The following is a 21198-nucleotide window of genomic DNA, read 5'->3' as shown; positions in this document are numbered from 1 at the left end:
CTTACCTTGCTTTGCCTTTTCAGTTCTGTGTGTCATCTGAATTTGCTGGTGATGGGGGAACAAAGGTTTAGTTTTGTGGCTATAATACCAGCCTTCAAGTGAGACCTATGTGCTAGAACAAAATATGCTTTAATTTGTTGTTAGTCACCCTCTTACGTGTGCTGTATTAGCTTTCCTGTCCCTTCATGACTTTGCCTTTATAGACTGATGAAGTAACAGCTTTCTTTCTGTAGATTCTGAACAGTGCTTACGATTAGTATTTGTCCTACTCACATGCATAATGTTTCATTTGAGTTTCATTTGCCTGTTGTTAGTCTACCTCAAGGGATAGTAGATCTGCCTCTTTTCAACTCGGGACCTTCACACACATCTTGGTATAATTTCCAGACTAGTCAACTAACACCTCAGTGTAGATCATTAATACAAGTAGTGGACAATTTTCCTTTGCAAGGAGATGTAAAACTATCTACTTTGTTAGATACTTGACATTTTTAAATGTGGAGCATCGTAAGGTCAGACAATCCACCAACTTAGACTAAGTAAGCTTTGTGTGCTTTTACATTTAGATATTGATGATGTGAGGCGGCTGAAACCAGGTTATCTGGAGGCCACAGTCGATTGGTTCAGACGATATAAGGTGCCTGATGGAAAACCTGAAAACCAGTTTGCATTCAATGGTGAATTCAAGGACAAGGTATTTTGGCAAATAGCATTAAGCCTGTAAAAGCTCCTCTTCATTGAGAACTGAATGAGTACAGTGCTTCCCAAAGAAGGGTCGCAGTGATTTGCTGAAGTATTTTGAGAGATGTGGGATAGGAGGAATTCAGGGCGGGGCGTGGACTATGTGGGGATCAGGGTGTCCGTGTGTGTGTCCGTGTTTGGGGGGGGGTGGGGGGTGCGGGGTGGTACCTTGGGGGAAAGTGTTGTGTGTGGGGAAGAGATGAAGCACTCCATCTGGGCAGGGTGAGGGTCTGTTTGGTGGGTGGAGGGGAAAGTGGGGTAGGGGACTGTTTGTGGGGGAGTGGGGCAGGGATGGGGCTGTTTTCAAGAGAGTTGGCAGCAGAGCCTGGTGCTCCTTTCTTCCAATAGTGGACCATGCCTCCCCTGCCCCTCCCCCTTGTATGTTTTGAGAATAATGGAAAGCTACTCCCTAAAGACAGCTTGTTGACAGTTGTTGATGACAAATGGAGTGGATTATGCTACTTGTTTCTATCTTCAGTCCTAATTAATGTTGTAAAAAGCTGCTCACAGCTGGCAGTCTGGTGCTGAGTTTAATCATCTTATCGTGGATAATTTGTGTTGCTGGGGATTAATGCCCCTGATTTCCTGTGTTTCATTTCAAACTGCTCAGTCCTTGACACCCTGATCCATGAAGACCATTCTGTTATGTTCCAGTGTTAATTCTGGGGCTGTGTTACTGTTGGAGGTTATCTTGCTTGCCAACTTCCCGTTCTTCGTCTTTATAGGTAATTTTTGTACTCATTTGTACTAAGTGGGTGTTGCTGGCTTGGCCAGCTTTTATTGCCCTTCCCTACTTGCCCTTCAAATGGTGGTAGTGAGCTGGTACCATGAACTGCTGCAGGTTGTGTGCTGACCCATATTATCATTAGGGAGGAAATTCTGGTGTCAGGCTGATGCCAAGTGTTCCATCTGGTTTCATTTCTTTGAAGCTTTCTCGCTGTTGAAACAACAGAGTGACTTGCAAGGCTATTTCAGAAGGCTGTTGAGAGTCTGTCACGTTATTGAGAGTCAGGAGTCATGTGTATGGCAGATTTCCTTCCCTTTAAGGACATTTGGAGAACCAAATGGTTTTTTTGAACAATTGGCACTGGGGGTTTCATACTCATCATTAGATTCTTAATTTATTGAATCCAACTTCCACCACCTGCTGTGGAGGGATTCGAAACTGTTTCCCATAACATTCCCAGCTCCCTAGATTAAAGTCTAACAATAGTATCACAAGGCCATTGCCTCCCTTTTGATTCCCTGTAAAGTTCAGTATTTAGTTGAAGTTGCAGTAGTTTGATATGAGTAATAACAAGAGGTTTGTTGCTTTCAGGATTTTGCCACCCAGGTGATCAAAAGCACACACGAATTTTGGAAAACTCTGGTGATGAACAAGCCGTCGGTAGGAGGAATTGACTGGTAGGTGTGAGACCTGCAGGGTGCTCAGTTTGTGAAGAATAAAACTGAAGCACAAAGATAGAATCACTAGCATTTACTTAACTCAATATAGTCAATATAGAACATTACAGCACAGTACAGGCCCTTCGGCCCTCGATGTTGTGCCGACCTGTCATACCGATCTCAAGCCCATCTAACCTACACTATTCCAAGTACGTCCATATGCCTGTCCAATAATGACTTAAATGTACTTAAAGTTGGCGAATCTACTACCGTTGCAGGCAAAGCGTTCCATTCCCTTACTACTCTCTGAGTAAAGAAACTACTTCTGACATCTGTCCTATATCTTTCACCCCTCAATTTAAAGTTATGCCCCCTCGTGTTCGCCGTCACCATCCTAGGAAAAAGGCTCTCCCTATCCACCCTATCTAACCCTCTGATTATTTTATATGTTTCAATGAAGTCACCTCTCAACCTTCTTCTCTCTAATGAAAACAGCCTCAAGTCCCTCAGCCTTTCCTTGTAAGACCTTCCCTCCATACCAGGCAAAATCCTAGTAAATCTCCTTTGCACCCTTTCCAAAGCTTCCACATCCTCCTTATAATGCGGTGACCAGTACTGTACACAATATTCCAACTGCGGGTGCACCAGAGTTTTGTACAGCTTTACCATAACCTCTTGGTTCCGGAACTCGATCCCTCTATTAATAAAAGCTAAAACACTGTATGCCTTCTTAACAGCCCTGTCAACCTGGATGGCAACTTTCAAGGATCTGTGTACATGGACACCGAGATCTCTCTGCTCATCTACACTGCTAAGAATCTTACGATTTGCCCTGTACTTTGCGTTCTGGTTACTCCTACCAAAGTGCGTCACCTCACACTTGTCTGCATTAAACTCCATTTGTCACCTCTCAGCCCAGCTCTGCAGCTTATCTATGTCTCTCTGCAACCTATAGCATCCTTCGTCACTATCCACAACTCCACCGACCTTAGTGTCGTCTCCAAATTTACTAACCCATCCTTCTACGCCCTCATCCAGGTCATGTATAAAAATGACAAACAGCAGTGGACCCAACACCGACCCTTGGGGTACACCACTAGTAACTGGCCTCCAGGATGAACATTTCCCATCAACTACCACCCTCTGTCTTCTTTCAGCAAGCCAATTTCCAATCCAAACTGCTATATCTCCCACTTCTATATCTTCCATTCCTCTGCATTTTGTACAATAGCCTATTGTGGGGAACCTTATTGAACGCCTTGCTGAAATCCATATACACCACATCAACCGGTTTACTCTCATCTACCTGTTTGGTCACCTTCTCAAAGAACTCAATAAGGTTTGTGAGGCACGACCTTCCCTTCCCAAAACCATGCTGACTATCCCTAATCAATTTATTCTTTTCTAGATGATTATAAATCCTATCCCTTATAACCTTTTCCAACACTTTACCAACAACTGAGGTAAGGCTCACTGGTCTATAATTACCAGGGTTTTCTCTACTCCCCTTCTTGAACAGGGGAACCACATTTGCTATCCTCCAGTCATCTCGCACTATTCCTATAGACAATGACGAGTTAAAGATCAATGCCAAAGGCTCGGCAATCTCCTCCCTGGCTTCCCAGAGGATCCGACGATGAATCCCGTCCGGCCCAGGGGACTTATCTGTCTTCACCCTCTGAAGGATTTCTAATATCTCTTCCTTGTGAACCTCAATCCCACCTAGTCTAGTAGCCTGTATCTCTGTATTCACCTCGACAACATTGTCATTTTCTAGAGTGAATACTGTTGAAAAATATTCATTTAGCGCTTCCCCTATCTCATCTGACACCACACACACCTTACCACTACTATCCTTGATTGGGCCTAATCTTACTTTCGTCATTCTTTTATTCCTTAAATACCTATAGAAAGCCTTAGGGTTTACCCTGATCCTATCCGCCAACAACTTCTCATGTCTCCTCCTGGCTCTCCTGAGCTCTCTCTTTAGGTCTTTCCTGGCTACCTCGTAGCCCTCAAGTGCCCTAATTGAGCCTTCACATCTCATCCTAACATAAGCCGCCGCCTTCCTCTTGACCAGAGGTTCTACCTCTTTCGTAAACCACGGCTCCCGCACTCTATAGCTTTCTCCCTGCCTGACAGGTACATATTTATCTAGGACACACAGGAGCTTTTCCTTGAATAAGCTCCACATTTCTAATGTGCCCATCCCCTGCAGTTTCCTTCCCCATCCTATGCTCCCTAAATCTTGCCTAATCTCATCGTAATTGCCTTTCCCCCAGCTATAACTCTTGCCCAGTGGTATACACCTATCCCTTTCCATCACTAAAGTAAACATAACAGAATTGTGATCGCTATCACCAAAGTGCTCACCTACTTCCAAATCTAACACCTGGCCGGGCTCATTACCCAGTACCAAATCTAATGTGGCTTCGCCCCTTGTTGGCCTATCTACATACTGTGTCAGGAAGCCCTCCTGTACACACTGGACAAAAACTGACCCATCTATAATACTCGAACTATAGTGTTCCCAGTTAATATTTGGAAAGTTGAAGTCCCCCATGACAACTACCCTGTCTCTCTCACTCCTATCGAGAATCATCTTTGCTATCCTTTCCTCTACATCTCTGGAATTATTCGGAGGCCTATAGAAAACTCCCAACAGGGTGACCTCTCCTTTCCTGTTTCTAACCTCAGCCCATGCTACCTCAGTTGATGAGTCCCCAAACTTCCTTTCTGCAACTGTAATACTGTCCTTGACCAACAATGCCGCACCTCCGCCCATTTTACCATCTTCTCTGTTCTGACTGAAACATCTAAATCCTGGAACCTGCAACAACCATTCCTGTCCCTGCTCTATCCATGTCTCCGAAATGGCCACAACATCCAAGTCCCAGGTACCAACCCATGCTGCAAGTTCACTCACCTTATTCCGGACGCTCCTGGCATTGAAGTAGACACACTTCAAACCAACTTCTTGCTTGCCAGTGCCATCTTGCTTCCCTGAAACTTTATTTCGGACCACCCTACTCTCAACCTTTTCTATAGTCGATCTACAATTTTGGTGCCCATCCCCCTGCTGAATTAGTTTAAATCCACCCGAATAGCCTTAGCAAATTTCCCCCCCCCAGGATATCGGTACCCGTCTGGTTCAGGTGAAGACCATCTTGCTTGTAGAGGTCCCACCTACCCCAGAAAGAGCCCCAATTATCCAAGAATCCAAAACCCTCCCTCCTGCACCATCCCTGTAGCTACGTGTTCAACTCCTCTCTCTCCCTGTTCCTCGCCTCAGTAGCACGTGGCACGGGCAACAAACCAGAGACAACAACTCTGTTTGTCCTAGCTCTCAGCTTCCATCCTAGCTCCCTGAATTTCTGCCTTAAATCCCCATCTCTCTTCCTACCTATTTCGTTGGTGCCAATGTGACCACGACTTGGGGCTGCTCGCCCTCCCCCTTAAGGATCCCAAAAACACGATCAGAGACATCACGCACCCTGGCACCTGGGAGGCAACACACCAACAGTGAGTCTCTCTCGTCCCCACAGAACCTCCTATCTGTCCCCCTAACTCTGGAGTCCCCAATGACTAATGCTCTGCTCCTCTTCCCCCCTTCCCTTCTGAGCAGCAGAGACAGACTCTGTGCCAGAGACCCGTGCCCCACTGCTTTTCCCTGGTAAGTCCCCCCCCACCTCAACAGTATCCAAAACGGTATACTTATTGTTGAGGGGAATGGCCACAGGGGATCCCTGCACTGCCTGCCGGTTCCCTTTCCGTCCCCTGACCGTAACCCATCTGCCTTTTTCCTGTACATGAGTGACTACCTCCCTGTAACTCCTCTCTGTAACCCCCTCTGCCTTCCAAATGATCCGAAGTTCATCCAGCTCCAGCTCCAGTTTCCTAACGTGGTTTTCAAGGAGCTGGAGTTGGGTGCACTTCCCGTGGATGTAGTCAGCAGGGACACTAGTGGTGACCCTTACCTCCCACATTCTGCAGGAGGAACATTCAACTGCCCTGACCTCCGTTCCCATTATTCTAAATTCCCAAAACTTAAAAATAAAGAATAAAAAATAAACTTGTTACCTTACCAATCAGGTACACAGAATTTTTTCTTGGTTAGAGGAGGAGGATGGGTGGGAGACACTACCCGGCTAGTGTTTCGGTCAACGCAACACATTCATCCTGAATCATCTCCAAGATGTGTTACTCTAGAATTTAATGAAAAAATAATCTCACTGAGCAGATAATCATTGTCGATTAGAATTGATGTGGGATAGAGATTAGGAAAGGCGGTGGATGGATGTTGGGTGATGGTGTGAGAGAAGTACCAGAAGAGGGTTAGGAGATTTACCTGAGTACGATGCCTCTAATTTAAACATACTTGACCTTTATACCTTTGACAAACCATTGTCCACGTCAGGGGAATTGTATTCTCAACCCATACTTACATATCTAGTCACAGAGTTTTTCGACAGCTGATTTCTCTTCCTACCTTTTCTCTTCCGATCTCCATGCTGTTGCTTCCAGAGAGCCTCAATAATCTGTCCTGGCCCTCTCCCTAAACATTTCTCTGTGATTAAAACAGAAAGAACTGTGGATGCTGAATTTCAGAAAGACGCATTGCTGGATAAGCTCAGCAGGTCTGGCAGGATCTGTGGAGAGATACCAGAGAGAACATTAACTCTGGTTTCTCTGCACAGATGCTGCCAGACCTGCTGAGATTTTCCAGCAATTTCTGTTTTTGTCACTTCTTGGTGATAATACCTTGAGTGAAGGTTCAGCCAGTTTTTGCCTCACTATCAAAGCAATGTGCTGCTCTACAGGAAGTCTAAAGTAAAAAGCAAAAATGCTGGAAATACTCCAGCCAGGCAGGATATGTAGAGAGAGAAAGAGGTAATGATTCCGGTTGGTGACCATTCGCCAAAACTGTGAGAAGGTTCAAGATGTAATGAGTTCTATTTGTGTACTACTCCCCCTTTTCTATGCAATTGAGTCAAAAAAAGGCTGTGTTACTGCATCATCTCACTTCACTGCCTACCTCTGGCTGGGAATGGAATATGCCTGTGACAACTTCTAGAATGATTTGTGGCTGAGCTTCAACTTGATGTGAACCTTTAACAGGCTGAGAGGCAAGAGTCAGATGTCATCTAACATGTCTGCCACTTATAATATGCTGACTACTGTGCAAGTTGGCCCCAGCTGCAACTTTCACCCTATCCTTAACTTCTCCTACTCCACTTATAAACATTCCTCAATGCTGGCAAGACCAAAAACAGCCTACAGCCCACCCTAGAGAAACACTTCCAGCTGTTATTATTGGTGGATACTGTAGAAGTCATTGAACACTTCCCATATCTTGCAGCTATGTTTCTTAAAGGTCATCAACAAAGATGAGATTCAGCATGGAATTAGCTGTGTCAGCACACTGTTTGAAGATTTTTGCAAATGGGTGTTTGACAACAGGGATACCCAAAAGAGGACAGAGGATTACATTTACAATGTTCCCTTCTGTATGGCAGTGAGTGTCCGGTCAAGTACTGTAGGCAGTTCCTGGTGCTGGAGAATTTCCACAAGCAGTGCCTCCACAGGATACTCAGTCATGTGGGGTGGCTCAGTGGTTAAACCTGGTGTTGTGTATCTTCTGACTTTGATCACCTCACGGAGCCAGGGACCTGGGTTCAGTTCCACATCTGTCTCTGTGGAGTTTGCATGTTCTCCCTGTGTTTGCATAGGTTTTCTCCAGGTGATCCAATTTCCTCTCTGACAAAAATATGCAGTTTAGGTAGATTGGCCATGCTAGATTACTTGTGGTGTCCCAGGATGTGCAGGCTAGGTGGATAAGCCATGGGAAATGCAAAGTTACAAGAATAGGGTAGGGGGTTGAATCTGGGTGGAATGCTATTTAGAATGTCGGTGGGCCAAATGGCCTGCTTCCACAATATAGGGAATCTATAATTCTAAAATAGGCCAGCATCCTCACCAAAGCTGATTCCTCCAACATCACAACTATGAACATGCAAAATAAGCTCCACTATGCTAGGTACTGAGGTTGCATGCCAAACGTTCAACAATGGCAGTCACAAGGAGAACAGAAAATGACTTTAGGCATTCCAAAGGTATCTTTAAAAAGAGGATAACTGACATCAGTGCTTGAGAGGTACTTGCTGCAAACCATGTTGTGTGATGGCACATTATCCAACAAGCTATAAACTAGTCAGAAACTGCATAAACTAAGCTCTGGGGAAGAGCCAAAACAGCAGACAACTGTGGGACAGAATGGCAAAAGCCTGGCTAGGCAATTGTTGACCTGTATGTCCAAAAACCTATGGCACCAGGGTCGGCCGGCTGCGTCACCTGAAGACATGCAAACGAAGCCTGGCAGATGTCATGCTCATTGAGGAACGGGCGACTGTCTGTGTGGAGCTTGCACGTTCTCCCTGCATCTGTGTGGGCTTCCTCCAGGTGCTCTGACTTCCTGCCATAGTCCAAAGATGTCCAGGCTAGGTGAATTGGCCATGCTAAATCGCCCATAGAGTTCAGGGGTGTGTAGATGAGGTGGGTTGTAGGGGGTCTGGGTGGGATGCTCTGAGGGTCGGTGTGGACTTGTTGGGCTGAAGGGCCTGTTTCCACACTGTAGGGATTCTATGATTCAGAGGCTTGGCAAGCAGGGAACAGAGGGGGAGAAAGATGCATCTGGAAGGATGACAGCAAATTAAAATGATTAAAAGATTAATGGCAGCAAATGTTGAGCTTGCCAGTGATAGTGGAATTCAAAGAAAATAGTTGGGACAATTTAAAGGATCAAAAGATGGGTCTAATGGGGGTCTAAATGACAACAGCATTTACATGGGAAGACACCATGTACAGGAAACAGTAAGAGAAGAACCAATTGAAGGAGAGGGAAGGGTCAATATTTTAAGCAAAGCTGATGAAATTTTACAGTATGAGGTGCAGGCAGAAAGCGGCGCTGGTAATAGTCATCACAAAGATGAGAGAGGAGGTGTGTGTAAGACTGTTCCTCATATCCCACAGAAGAGCAGATAGTTAGAACTCATGGGACACCATGACAGTGCCTTTTCTGTTTAACGGAAGTGTGTAGAGTTAAATGAGGAAACAGCACCAGAAAAGTCTGCAGTTAGCCAGCAATTGTAGAGAGGGGAACAATTCACGTTCAGATTGTGCTCATCATATTTCCAGTATTTAAGTTTGAATTCATGGGTGAATTAAGCAACAGGCCAGAGGCAACACGTTTTCCAGTTAATACATGAATTTCTAAACCCCCTCTCTAATCTATGCTATTGTTTTGACCCTCGATCAGTTCAGACCTGAGTTTTACTGATATGAGATTTTGCTCCTCTCTTTAGCACAAACACGACAGTGCCTGATAGTCCATTCCGATGTTCTGAAACTGATGCTAAAGCTTTGGTGGATGCAGTAAGTAGCCTAATCATTTGTCTGATTACTGTGGCTTAATTATTCATTTCTGGGATGAGGGTGTTGCTGGCTAAGTAGCATTTATTGCCCAGAAGGCAGAGTCAACCACATTGCTGTGCGCCTGGAATCACATGTAGGCCAGACCAGGTAAGAATGGCAGTTTCTGTCCCTACAGCACATTAGTAAACCAGATGTGTTTTTCCAACAATCATCATTAGACTCTTAATTCCAAATATTTATTGAATTCAAATTTCACCATCTGCTGTGGCAGGATTCGAACCCAGGTCCCCAGAACGTTGTCTGGGTCTCCGCATTAACAGTCTAGCGATTAATACTACTACGCTGTTCCCTCCTCTGTTTCAAGTCTGTTGGACTAAAGCATGTCTTGTTTCATGCAGTCAGCCATTGCTGTGCTCTTTCCAGTATTTCTTTTTCGAAGATCAATTTGCAATGTTGAAGGGCTTCAGGAAACTGTCTGGTGCTTTCGCTCACGGCTCTGAGCCAGATGGTCCTAGATTCAAATAAACAATTTAGAGAGCTTGTGGACAATTTTTATCCCTCAGTGGTGTCTCGGTATCATTTAATCTGTCCTGCCATCCACCTCTATCTGACCTTGCCTACTCTTCTTTCACATTTGCCTTCATACTTACTTAAAACTGGTTTTAATTAAGATAATTGACCTAAAAAATTAACCTTTTGTCTGTTTTCCGAATGTAAACTTCATTAGCAATTTATTGTTCACTCCGATTGTCTCTGAGAATGCGGTGATGCACTAAAACATCCCCAGAATATGTGTAATTTTGATCTCTTTCTCTCTGGGAGAATATACCTCTCATTGAGAGAGTGCAATAGAGGTTCACTAGATTCATATCTGGAATGGTGGAATTGTCTAAAGTGGATTTTTTGGAAAGTGATTTTCTATTCCATGCGTACCACATCAACAGCATTACCCTTGTTCACTCTGTATAAACACAAAAAAAACTAGCCAAATCAGTTAGACATTATTAAACCTTAAACTTGTGCTGGATTTTGTTAATTAATCAGGATTTGCCCAAGTGACAGTTGATTTTGTCACTAATTATAATTTCTTAAAGCTTTGCCATCACTGATAAACTATCTGATTTGTAGCTGCTGGGCTAATTGTTTTTTAAACAAAGTTGTACCATTTTAAAATTCTGCAGTTCTCTGGCAATACTGCTATTTCCAATGAAGAATTGAGGATTATGACCAGTCTTCCCACCTTTACTTGCCCTTGGACTTGTGAAGGAAAAATGTCAATGTGTTTCAGGAAAACACACATGGGCAGTTCAGACTTCACCACAATGTTACCTGGATTGGAGGGATTGTCTTACGAGCAAAGGCAAAATTGTTTGGGATTCTACTCCATGCAGTTTAGAAGAATGAGAGGTGTTCTCATTGAGACATATAGAGTTCTTCAGGGGCTTGACAGGGTAAGTGTTGAGAGAATGTTTCCCCACATGGAAGTGTTTAGAACCAGAAGACATTGTCTCAGAATAAAGGGAAATTTAAAACTGAGATGAGGAGGAATTTCTTCTGAGGGTTTAGAGTCTTTGGACTGAGACGTAAGGCTGAGAGAGTTTCTTGATCAGTAAGACAATCAAAGGGAAAAGGCAGGCAAATGGACATGAGAAATGTCAAATCAGCCGTGATCCTATGGCGGTGCAAGCTGAAGGGGCCGAATGGCCTACTCTTATTTCTTACTGTCTATGGGGTAAGAGTTGGATAATGAGACTCATTAGACAGCGCTATCAAAGTGTCAGAACAAGCATGATGGATCAAATGGCCTCTGGTCGTTCAATGACTTGCATTAAACATTTCTAAACACTGATTTTCCAGATACCGGCGTATGGAGCAGGTGATTCAGTCCCAGTGGATGGTAAGACATGTATTAACTTGTATTTATACCTCAAAAGGTTGCATGTTGTTACACAGTTCTTAGCAAATTCTGCTGTTTATAGTGGAATCTGCTGCAGAGGTACTGAGCTGGTCAGCACCTGTTGCTGTACTTTCCATTATTTACCACTGTGCAGCCTTAGTTCTTGAACTGAGTTGAGAATAATCATTTCACTTGTACATCAGGTGTGTCTTGGACCTGTGAAAACACCTTTTTCCCCATTGGAAATACCACTCTTTCTGGGCCAATAGATTTCTATAACATCCCAGACCCTTGTGTCTCTTCCAAGATGACTACTGAAGGGGAATTTTCCCAAGACAACCTTTCTCTTATCAGATTAATCACTTTCTGGAACTCATCCTGGCTGTTAGTCTTTGTCCACCTGTGCAAGTTATAGCCAGGCTATGTTCCCTTTGGGACAGGGCAGATGTGTCTCTTTGCCAGTCTCAGATTCACAAATTCCACACTTTCTCCTCTCCCTTGAATTCTCTTGAATTCATTCTCTCACTTCGTCCCTCCCTTCATCACTGCTCACTTTGCCATGTCTCTGCGCAAGATATGATCGTCAAATTCTTTAGGAGTTGGTATAGAGGAACTGTTTGGAACCAGAGGCTAGTATTTGAAATTTTCCAAAGGGAAAATACTGGAACCCATTATTAAGGAAGTTGGGCGTAATGGCATTTATAAAATGATTAGACAAAGTTAACATAATGTTCAATAAAAATATTGATAAGTTGGCAAACTTTGAGGATGTAATGGGGTAGATAGATATGAAAAAGTCAGTGATACGTTTGCATGTTCAAAATGCTTCAAGGTGCTACAATACAGGTCATTGCAGAAGATGAATCTAATTAAGATGGATTAATATTTTAGGGTGGATAGCAGATTGGTTAATGAAGAAAGGAGTGGGAGTAAATGGATTGTTTTTACATTCAGGATGTATGTTTTGCACTCGGATCAGTTTTGGGGTCTCAACTATTTACAGTCTACCTAATGACTAAAGGAGGTACTAGCTATATGTACCCAATTTGCTGTTAATACATTAAGTTTTCATATTCATAGATTCATATGGTGCAGAAAAGGCCCTTCAGCCCATCAGGTCTGCACCAACATAAACAGCACTAAAAGTGCATAGGTGTCAATTTCCATCACTTGTCCCATTTCCTCGAACATTATAATATTTGAAGTACTCATAAATTTTTTTTAAAGGTTCTAAGGTTTCCAGTCTCCACTACCTCCCCAGGCAGTGGATTCTAGATTCCCACCACCTGCTGAGTGAAAAAAGTTTTTTCCTCAAATCCCTTCTGAATCTCCTGCCCCTTGCCCTAAAACCGTGCCCCTTGTGATTGATGCCTCTATTCACCTTAAGCATACCCATCATAATCTTATACACCACAATCATGTCCTCCCTTAGTCTTCTCTGCTCTAAAGAAAACAATCCAAGCCTATCCAGTCTCTCCTTGTAGCTCAATTTCTCCATCCCAGGCAACATCCTAGTGAATCTTCTATGTACACCCTCTAGTGCTGTCATATCCTTCCTGTAGTGAGATGCCCAGAACTGCACACAGTACTCCAGCTGTGGCCTGACCAATGCTCTGTACAACTCCAACATTATCTCCTTGCTGTTACTGCTCTGATGAAACACAAATGCCGCCTAACCATCCTGTTCATATTGTCTGCTGACTTCAGGGATCTGTGATTAATTACCGGAATAATTAGAGAATAAAAAATAATTACGCCTTCTAAGCTACCCAGTGTCCTGCTATTCATTAAATACTCACTCATCTTGTTTCTTCTTCCATAGTGCATCACCTCGCATCTTCCTATAACCTACAACCTTGTCTTCACTATTAGCGACTCTACCAATCTTGGTGTTGTCTACAGATTTGCTTAACATTACCCCACATTTTTATCTGTATCATATATGTGTATAACAAACAGTAAGGGTCCCAGTACAGATCCTTGAGGTACACTGCTGGACACCAACCTCCAGTCACTCAAACAGTTTGCCATCGCTACCTTTTTTGTCCTATTACTAAACCACTTTCTGGCCCATCTCGCCAAACTTCCTCAATCAGTCTCCCATGTAGGACTTTGTCCAAAACTTTGCTAAAATCTATATAAACTACATCAACTGAACTTCCCTCATCCATACACTTGATCTCATTTTCAAACAATTCCAACAAATTTGTTAGGCATGCTTCCCTCTGACAAAGCCATATTGACTATCCCTAATTAACCATGCCTTTCTATTCGCTCCTCCAGAATTTTCTCCAATAGTTTCCCCGCTACTGATCTGAGACTCACTGGTTGTAATTTCCTGGTTCATCTCTATCACCCTTGAAAAGTGGAACTACTTTTGCCCTCCCCCAGTCCTCTGGCATTTTTCCCCATGACCAGAGAGGAATTAGAAATTTCTTTTAGAGCCTCGGCAGTTTCCTGCCTTGCCTCCCACAGCAACCAGGAATGCAGTTCGTTCACGCTAGGGATTTCTCTGTTTTTAAACCCAGCGGAGCCCCCAGTACCTCACCATTTCCAATGTCGAACTGTTCCTCACAGTCACTTTTCCTGAATTCCATACCTATGTTCTCTTTTCCAAAGTGAAGGCTGAAGAGAAGTATTTATTCAACACTGTTCCAATATCTTGGGACTTTACACAAAAGTTGCCCCCTTGGTCACTAATGGGCCTACTCTTTCCCTTGTCAACATCTGCCCCTTTAATGTATTTCTAAAATATCTAAGGATTCTCCCTAATTCTGTTGGCATGTCCTTTTTTTATCTCCCCTTTTTAATCTTTTAGTTGCTTTCTTAAGTTCCCTGCTGCACTTCCTGTATTCGTCCAGGCTGCAGCTGAATTGCTCCCTTTGGACTTGCTAAAAGACATACTCCTCTTCATCCAGTCCTGAATTATCCTAGACATCCAGAGTACTATGAACTTACTGGTGCTACGTTTGCCCCTAAAGTGTGCATGTTGGACCTGTACTCTCCCCAGCTCCTCTTTGAATGCCCACCAATGCTCCACAGTAGACTTGCCTGCAAACGAGCTGTTCCCAGTGAACTGTGGCCAGGCCAGGTCCTGCTTCATTTTAATAAAATCTCCCTTCCCCCAATCCAAAGCCATCTTTTGCAAGCCATCCTTTTCCTTGTCCAGAACAAATTTGTACTGTGCTCTGTTGTGATTGCTATTGCCTAAATGTTCTCCTACTGTCACATCAAACATTCATCTAGCTTCTTCCCTCAGAACCAGATCCAGCACTGTGCTTTCCCTCGTTGGGCCTTCTACGTATTGATACAAAACCTGCCCTGGATACATTTCTTCAAACCTTTAACACTATGACTATCCCAATTTATGTTGGGAAAGTTGAAATCCCCTAGTATAATTACCCGATTATTACTCTTAAACATGTGAGTGCATGTTTAGGTGGAAAAGAGTGTGTGGGCAGTGAAGTGATATATGGGATATAATGTGAGGAAATATGAGGTAATTCATTTTGGTGGGGATAACAGATAAATATGATTTTAAAAGGCAAATTTCTAAATAGTAATAAGTGACAAATACAGAAAGCTATTCAGAAGTCAAATGTTGCATTGACCTTCTTTTGCAAAGGGGTCAAAAGGCAAGTGTGAGGAAGGCTTGTAGCGTTTGTCCAGGACATTGCTGATCACCGCTGAATTTCTGATCTTTGAACCCAAGGAAACAGGGAAACGTGCTGGTCTGGAGATGAAGTTGAAACTACATGCTTTCAAGACGCCCCTCCCTAGCGTACTTGTAGCAAATATCCAAAGTATCGAAAACAAAATGGATGAATTTAGATCGAGACTTACCCCTACCAGAGGTAACTGAGACACTGTTGAGTGCTGTACTTCACGGCGACTCAGCCAATTCCGACTACAAGCTGATAGGTTCTCAGTACACCATGTAAGGTGAAGGGCCGTGGGGTATGCTTCCTGATCAATACCACCTGGTGCTCGGCTATAGCGACCCTGGTAAGCCACTGCTCCCGGACCTGGAATACCTTGCAGTAAAATGCTGTCCCTACTGCCTACTGAGAGAGTTCACCTCTGCCACCCTGACAGCAGCCTACGTACCACTCCGTGCAGATGTGAAGAATGCCCTGGATGAAATTTACATGGCCACAAACACACTGGAGATGAAATTCCCCAAGGCCTTATTCATCGTGGTCAGCAATTTCAACGAAGCCAACCTCGAGGGACAAAACAAAGTTGCTGGAAAAGCTCAGCAAGTCTAGCAGCATCTGTGAAGGAAAATACAGAGTTAATGTTTCGGGTCTGGTGACCCTTCCTCAGAACTCGAGTGCTGCCAGAGTACTACCAACACATCTCCTGCCCCACTAGAGGACCGAATGTCCTGGATCACTGCTACATAACAAAGACACCTACTGCTCTTTGCCCCATTCATGCTTTTGAAAATCAGGCCGCAGCACTGTTCCTCCTCCCAGCATACAACAAAATCTGAAGCGGGAGAATCCTTCAGACTGCATGGAATTGGAGATTTTTTTAAAAAAAAATTCATTAAAAGGATGAGGGCGTCGCTGGCTAGGCAGCATTTATTGTCTAACCCTAATTGCCCAGAGGGCATTTGAGAGTCAACCACATGGTTGTGGGTCTGGAGTCACGGGTAGGCCAGACCATGTAAGGATAGCAGTTACCTTCCCTAAAGGACATTAGTGAACCAGATGGGTTTTTTCAACAGTTGACAATGAATTCATGGTCATTGTTTGATTCTTAAATTCTAGGTATTTTATTGAATTCAAATCCCACCATCTGTCAGATAACATTCTGGGGGAATTTCAAACCCAAGTCCCCAGAATGTTATCTGGGTCTCTGGATTAACAGTCAGTGATAGTACCACTAGGCCGTCACCTCTCAGAGTGGACCATGTTCAAGTGTTCAGTGGGGAAAGCCTAGATGAGTATATCTCCACAGTGATGGACTTCATTAGCAAATGTGTAAAGGACTGCTTGCCAAAGAAATCAATTCAAGTGTTCCTCAGCCATTAACCTTGGATGAACTAGCAAGTCCACTCCCAACTGAAGATCAGGCATGCAGCATTCAAGTCTAGTGACCCGGGCCAACATAGGAAATACAGATATGACCTCCCCAAAGCCGTCAGAGATGCCAAGAAGCAGTACCAGACCAAGTTAGAGGCCCAAACCTACCAAACAAACTCCTGCTGCCTATGGCAACATTACAGGATACAGAATGAAGCAGAGAAAGATAGCAGACAGAGATACATTCCTCCCTGACCCACTCAGTGCTTTCTACGCTCAGTTTGAGCAGAATGCCAGTGGTGTGGCGATGCCTGCCCCAACAATCCTGGCCTCATGCGTTCCCTCCGTCACTGCTTCACACGTCAGATCAGTCTTCCTGTGAGTCAACCCAAGTGAAAGTGATGGGCCCGGACGGTGTCCCTGGCCAAGCATTTGGATCCTGTGCGGACCAACTGGCTGAGGTATTCAGCAACTTCTTCAGCCTTTTCCTCCTCCAAATCAAAGTCCCCACCTGCTTCAAGAGGACCATCATCATCCCTGTACCTTTTTAAAAAAAAAAGCACATGTAGTGTACCTTAATGACTACCACCCATTGGCTCTGATTTCCATCATGAAGAAGTGTTCCGAAAGGCTGGTCATAGCCTCCATCAACTCCAGTCTCCTAGCCTGCCTTGATCCCCACAGTTTGCCTACCACCTTAACAGATCCACTGCAGTTGCCACATCCCTAGCCCTGCAGTCATCCTTGGAACACTTGGACATCAAAAACACCAACTTGTTGATTACAGCTCCACCTCCAACATCATTATCCCCTCCAGGCTGATCTTAAAACTGCATGACCTTGCTCTCGGATCCACCGTCTGAAACTGGATCCTTGAATTTCTGACCCATAGGCCACAATCAGTGAGGAAAGATAACTGCACCTCCTCCACAATTACACTCAGCACTGGAGCCCCGTAAGGGTGTGTCCTCAGCCCTCTACCACCACTCCCCTTGCACCTATGACCGTGTGGCCAAATTCCAAACGAACACCATCTACGAGTCCTCTGATGACGCCACTGTAGTGGGATGGATATCTAACAATGACGAGTCTAACTACAGAAGGGAGAGAGAGGGCTTGGTGATGTGGTACAATGACAACAATCTGTCTCTCATTCAGCAAAACTATAGAATTGATCATCAATTTCAGAAAGAAAGGAGGAGTAACATGCCCCTATCTTCAACAGAACTGAGGTTGCAAGAGTGAAGAGCATCAAGTTCCTCAGTGATAACCAACCACCTGTCCTTGACATCACACATAGATACAACAGTCAAGAAGGCAGCAAAACGCTGTTCCTTCCTCAGGCGGCTCAGGAAATTTGGCATTTCCATAAGGTCCCTCACCAACTTCTACAGATACATCTTTGAAAGCATACTGTCAGGTTGCATAATGACCTGGTAGGGCAACTGCTTTGCCCAGGACCGTAAGAAACTACAGAAGGTGATGTGCACCGCCCAGTCCATTATGAAAACGAACATTTCATCCATGGACTCCATTTACTCGCTGCCATGGAAAGGCTTCTGGTGTTATCAGAGATGGTAATGATCTTGTACAACCTCTTCCATTAGGCAGAGAGTACAGAAGTCTGAACACGCATCAAGCAGATTCAGGATCAGCTTCTTCCAGGCCATTATCAGACTCTAGCCTCAAATAACACCGGTCTTGCTAATGTTGATCTTGCCTAGCGCATACCCTGTGCAATGTAACCTGCATGATTCTGTCTAAGCCTTTTTGATCTATACATCCTTTGCTTACTATGATCTGCCTGTTACCACTTATAAACAAAACTTTTCACTGTATTTTGGTACGTGATTGTAAATAATTCAATCAACCGTGTACTTCAGAAACGAACAAAAATTGCTGGAGAAAGCAGGTCTGGCAGCATCTGTGGAGAAAGAAACAGTTAACATTTCAAGTTCACTAACCCTTCTTCAGAACTCTTAAGATGTACTTCCCTAGATTTGATGCAACAAAAGTTTGCTAGATTTGATGCAACAAAAGTTTGCTAGATTTGATGCAACAAAAGTTTGCTAGATTTGATGCAACAAAAGTTTGCTAGATTTGATGCAACAAAAGTTTGCTAGATTTGATGCAACAAAAGTTTGCTAGATTTGATGCAACAAAAGTTTGCTAGATTTGATGCAACAAAAGTTTGCTAGATTTGATGCAACAAAAGTTTGCTAGATTTGATGCAACAAAAGTTTGCTAGATTTGATGCAACAAAAGTTTGCTAGATTTGATGCAACAAAAGTTTGCTAGATTTGATGCAACAAAAGTTTGCTAGATTTGATGCAACAAAAGTTTGCTAGATTTGATGCAACAAAAGTTTGCTAGATTTGATGCAACAAAAGTTTGCTAGATTTGATGCAACAAAAGTTTGCTAGATTTGATGCAGGGAATAAGGCCCTGTGAGGAGAGAATGAGTAGAATGACAAATTGACCGTCATTGAGAGAATGAGAGCTGATCTCATTCAGTTACGTATTTTTGGAGAGTTTGACGAGAATAAACACTGAAAAATTTGATTCCCCTTGAGCCCAGAAGTAGATGCCAGAGGTTGTAAAGGCCTGACTATTTAGCACTGACACAGGAAACTACTTTAAATCCTTGGAATTCTTGACCCACAGAATTGTGGTTGCTCCATGTTATGAACATTCAAATTCAGGCTGGATCAGATTTCAGGATCCAGGAAATCATGGTAATTTAGCTTTGATTGCTGAGGCGAAAGATCAGCTATCGTCTTGTTAGGAGGATTGATTTTTAGGAGATCAGAGGTCTACACCTACTTGTATTCTCTTGTTCTTGGACATGCACTCCTGCATCCTCCATGCACACTTCCCTATCCTTCCTACTCGCTTTTCCAACAACCCCTGACCCTTCCACCCATGTAGCCTTCTCTAAGCATGCAGCACTGTGGAAATATGGTGCCGAAAATGGCACTGACTGCTCTACAGAAAGCCAGCATAGACTCGATGGGGCAAAGGTGCTTTTTCCATGCTGTAATGACTCTAAATTTAATCCAATGATGTTGAAATGTGGTGGTTGTATTAATGTGGAACGTCCTGAATCATGGTCTATTGTAATACTGTCTTTCTCTTTCATTGCAGTGGACAAGTGGTGGTATGGCAAGAAAAATTAAATCACGGAGAAGTTTGAAGTCTGTAGCAATCCGTATGACTAGTTATATAGAATTTGTAATTGGTATGAAGAGATGAATTTGACTGTACCATAAATATCTATGATCAGTGTACCTTCTACTTCAGATAAGGAAATGTGTTAACTCAATAAAATCTCTCTCGCTGTACTGGTTCTTTTGTTTATGTTGCTGCAGTCTATGCTCCCAGACAGCTGCATGTTTGGTTTTTACGTGTTCGTGAGGTATGAGTACCACTGGTGAGGTCAAACCTTTGTCCTCAATGGTGAGCTGCCCTCCTAAACTACTGAGGTCCCTGAGCTGTATGTACACTCAAGAATCACCCATAGAATCCCTACAGTGTGGGAAGAGAGCATTTGGCCCACTGAGTCCACACCGACACTCTGAAGAACATCCCAACTGGACCCAGCCACCCACCCTATCTCTGAAACCCAGGCAAGAGGAGAATGTGCAAAGCTCGTGAGACGGTCACCCAAGGCTGGAATTGAACCCAAGTCCCTGGTGCTGTGAGCCACCCTACAATGAGGTTAGGGAGTCCCAGCATTTTAACACTGCAACAGTGAAGAAATGGCAATATATTCCCAAGGATGGTGAGTGCCTTGTGCCAATTGATTCCAGTTTTGCTGGGCCTCCTTGATATCAAGGGCTAGGACCTCTGGAATTCAGTTCATTTGCCCATGTTTGAACCAAGGCTGTAATGGGTCAAGAGCTAAGTGGCCCTGGCCAAACCCAAACTGAGCAGGTTATTGCTGAGCAGGTGCTGCTTGATAGCAATGTTGATGACACCTTCCATCGCTTTACTCATGATTGAGGATATAGTGATCAGCCGGTAATTGACCAGATTGACCTGCTTTTTACGTACAGGACATCCTTGGGTTTTTTTTTGCATTGTTGGGTAGATGTCAGTGTTGTAGGTGTACTAGAAGAGCTTGGCTAGGGGAGTGCCAAGTTCTGGAGCACAAGTCTTCAGTACTATTGCCAGAATATTGTCAGGGCCCATAGCATTTGCAGTATCCAGTGTCTCTAACTGTTTCTTGATATCACATGAAGTGAATTGAATTGGCTGAAGACTGGTATCTGTGATGCTGGGGATCACAGGTGGAGGCCGAGATGGATCATCCACTCAGCACTTCTGGCTGAAGGTTGTTGAGAATACTCCCCACTTGTCTGAATGAGAGCACATATAGCAACATTCAAGAAGCTTGACACCATTCAGGATGAAGCAGCCCACCTGATTGGCGCTTCTGGCTGAAGGTGACTGAGAATGCTTTAGTCTCATCTTTTGGATTTGTGTGGGGATGGGGATATTTGTGGAGCTGACTCCTCCAGTGAGTCATTTAATTGTCCCCCACCATTCACGACTGGAGGTAGAAGACTGTAAAGTTTAGATCTGATCTATTGGGATTGCTTAGCTGTGTCTATCATATGCTGCTTATGTGTGCAAGTAGTTTCTGTTTTGGTGCTTCACTGGGTTGAAATTTCATTTTCAGGTACGTCTGCTGCAGGTCCTGGCATGCTGCCC

General features: G+C 43.9%; 1 protein-coding gene across 1 annotated transcript in view; it reads left to right on the top strand.

Annotated features, from left to right (window-relative positions):
* Positions 1–19826, top strand: part of LOC125461664 (inorganic pyrophosphatase-like) — a 42244-nt gene extending 22418 nt beyond the window's left edge. Inside the window, exons 7-11 of the mRNA XM_048550608.2 lie at positions 567–694; positions 2060–2145; positions 9489–9558; positions 11416–11455; positions 19630–19826. Of these exons, the coding sequence (XP_048406565.1) occupies positions 567–694; positions 2060–2145; positions 9489–9558; positions 11416–11455; positions 19630–19661 (356 nt within the window). The 3' untranslated portion in view covers positions 19662–19826. The remainder of the gene's footprint in view (positions 1–566; positions 695–2059; positions 2146–9488; positions 9559–11415; positions 11456–19629) is intronic.
* The last annotated feature ends 1372 nt before the right edge of the window (positions 19827–21198 follow it).

Source organism: Stegostoma tigrinum, chromosome 20 (genome assembly GCF_030684315.1).
Source record: "Stegostoma tigrinum isolate sSteTig4 chromosome 20, sSteTig4.hap1, whole genome shotgun sequence".
NCBI lineage: Eukaryota > Metazoa > Chordata > Chondrichthyes > Orectolobiformes > Stegostomatidae > Stegostoma > Stegostoma tigrinum.
Note: the sequence above shows the minus strand (reverse complement) of the source record. Positions and strands in the feature narration are given on the sequence as shown.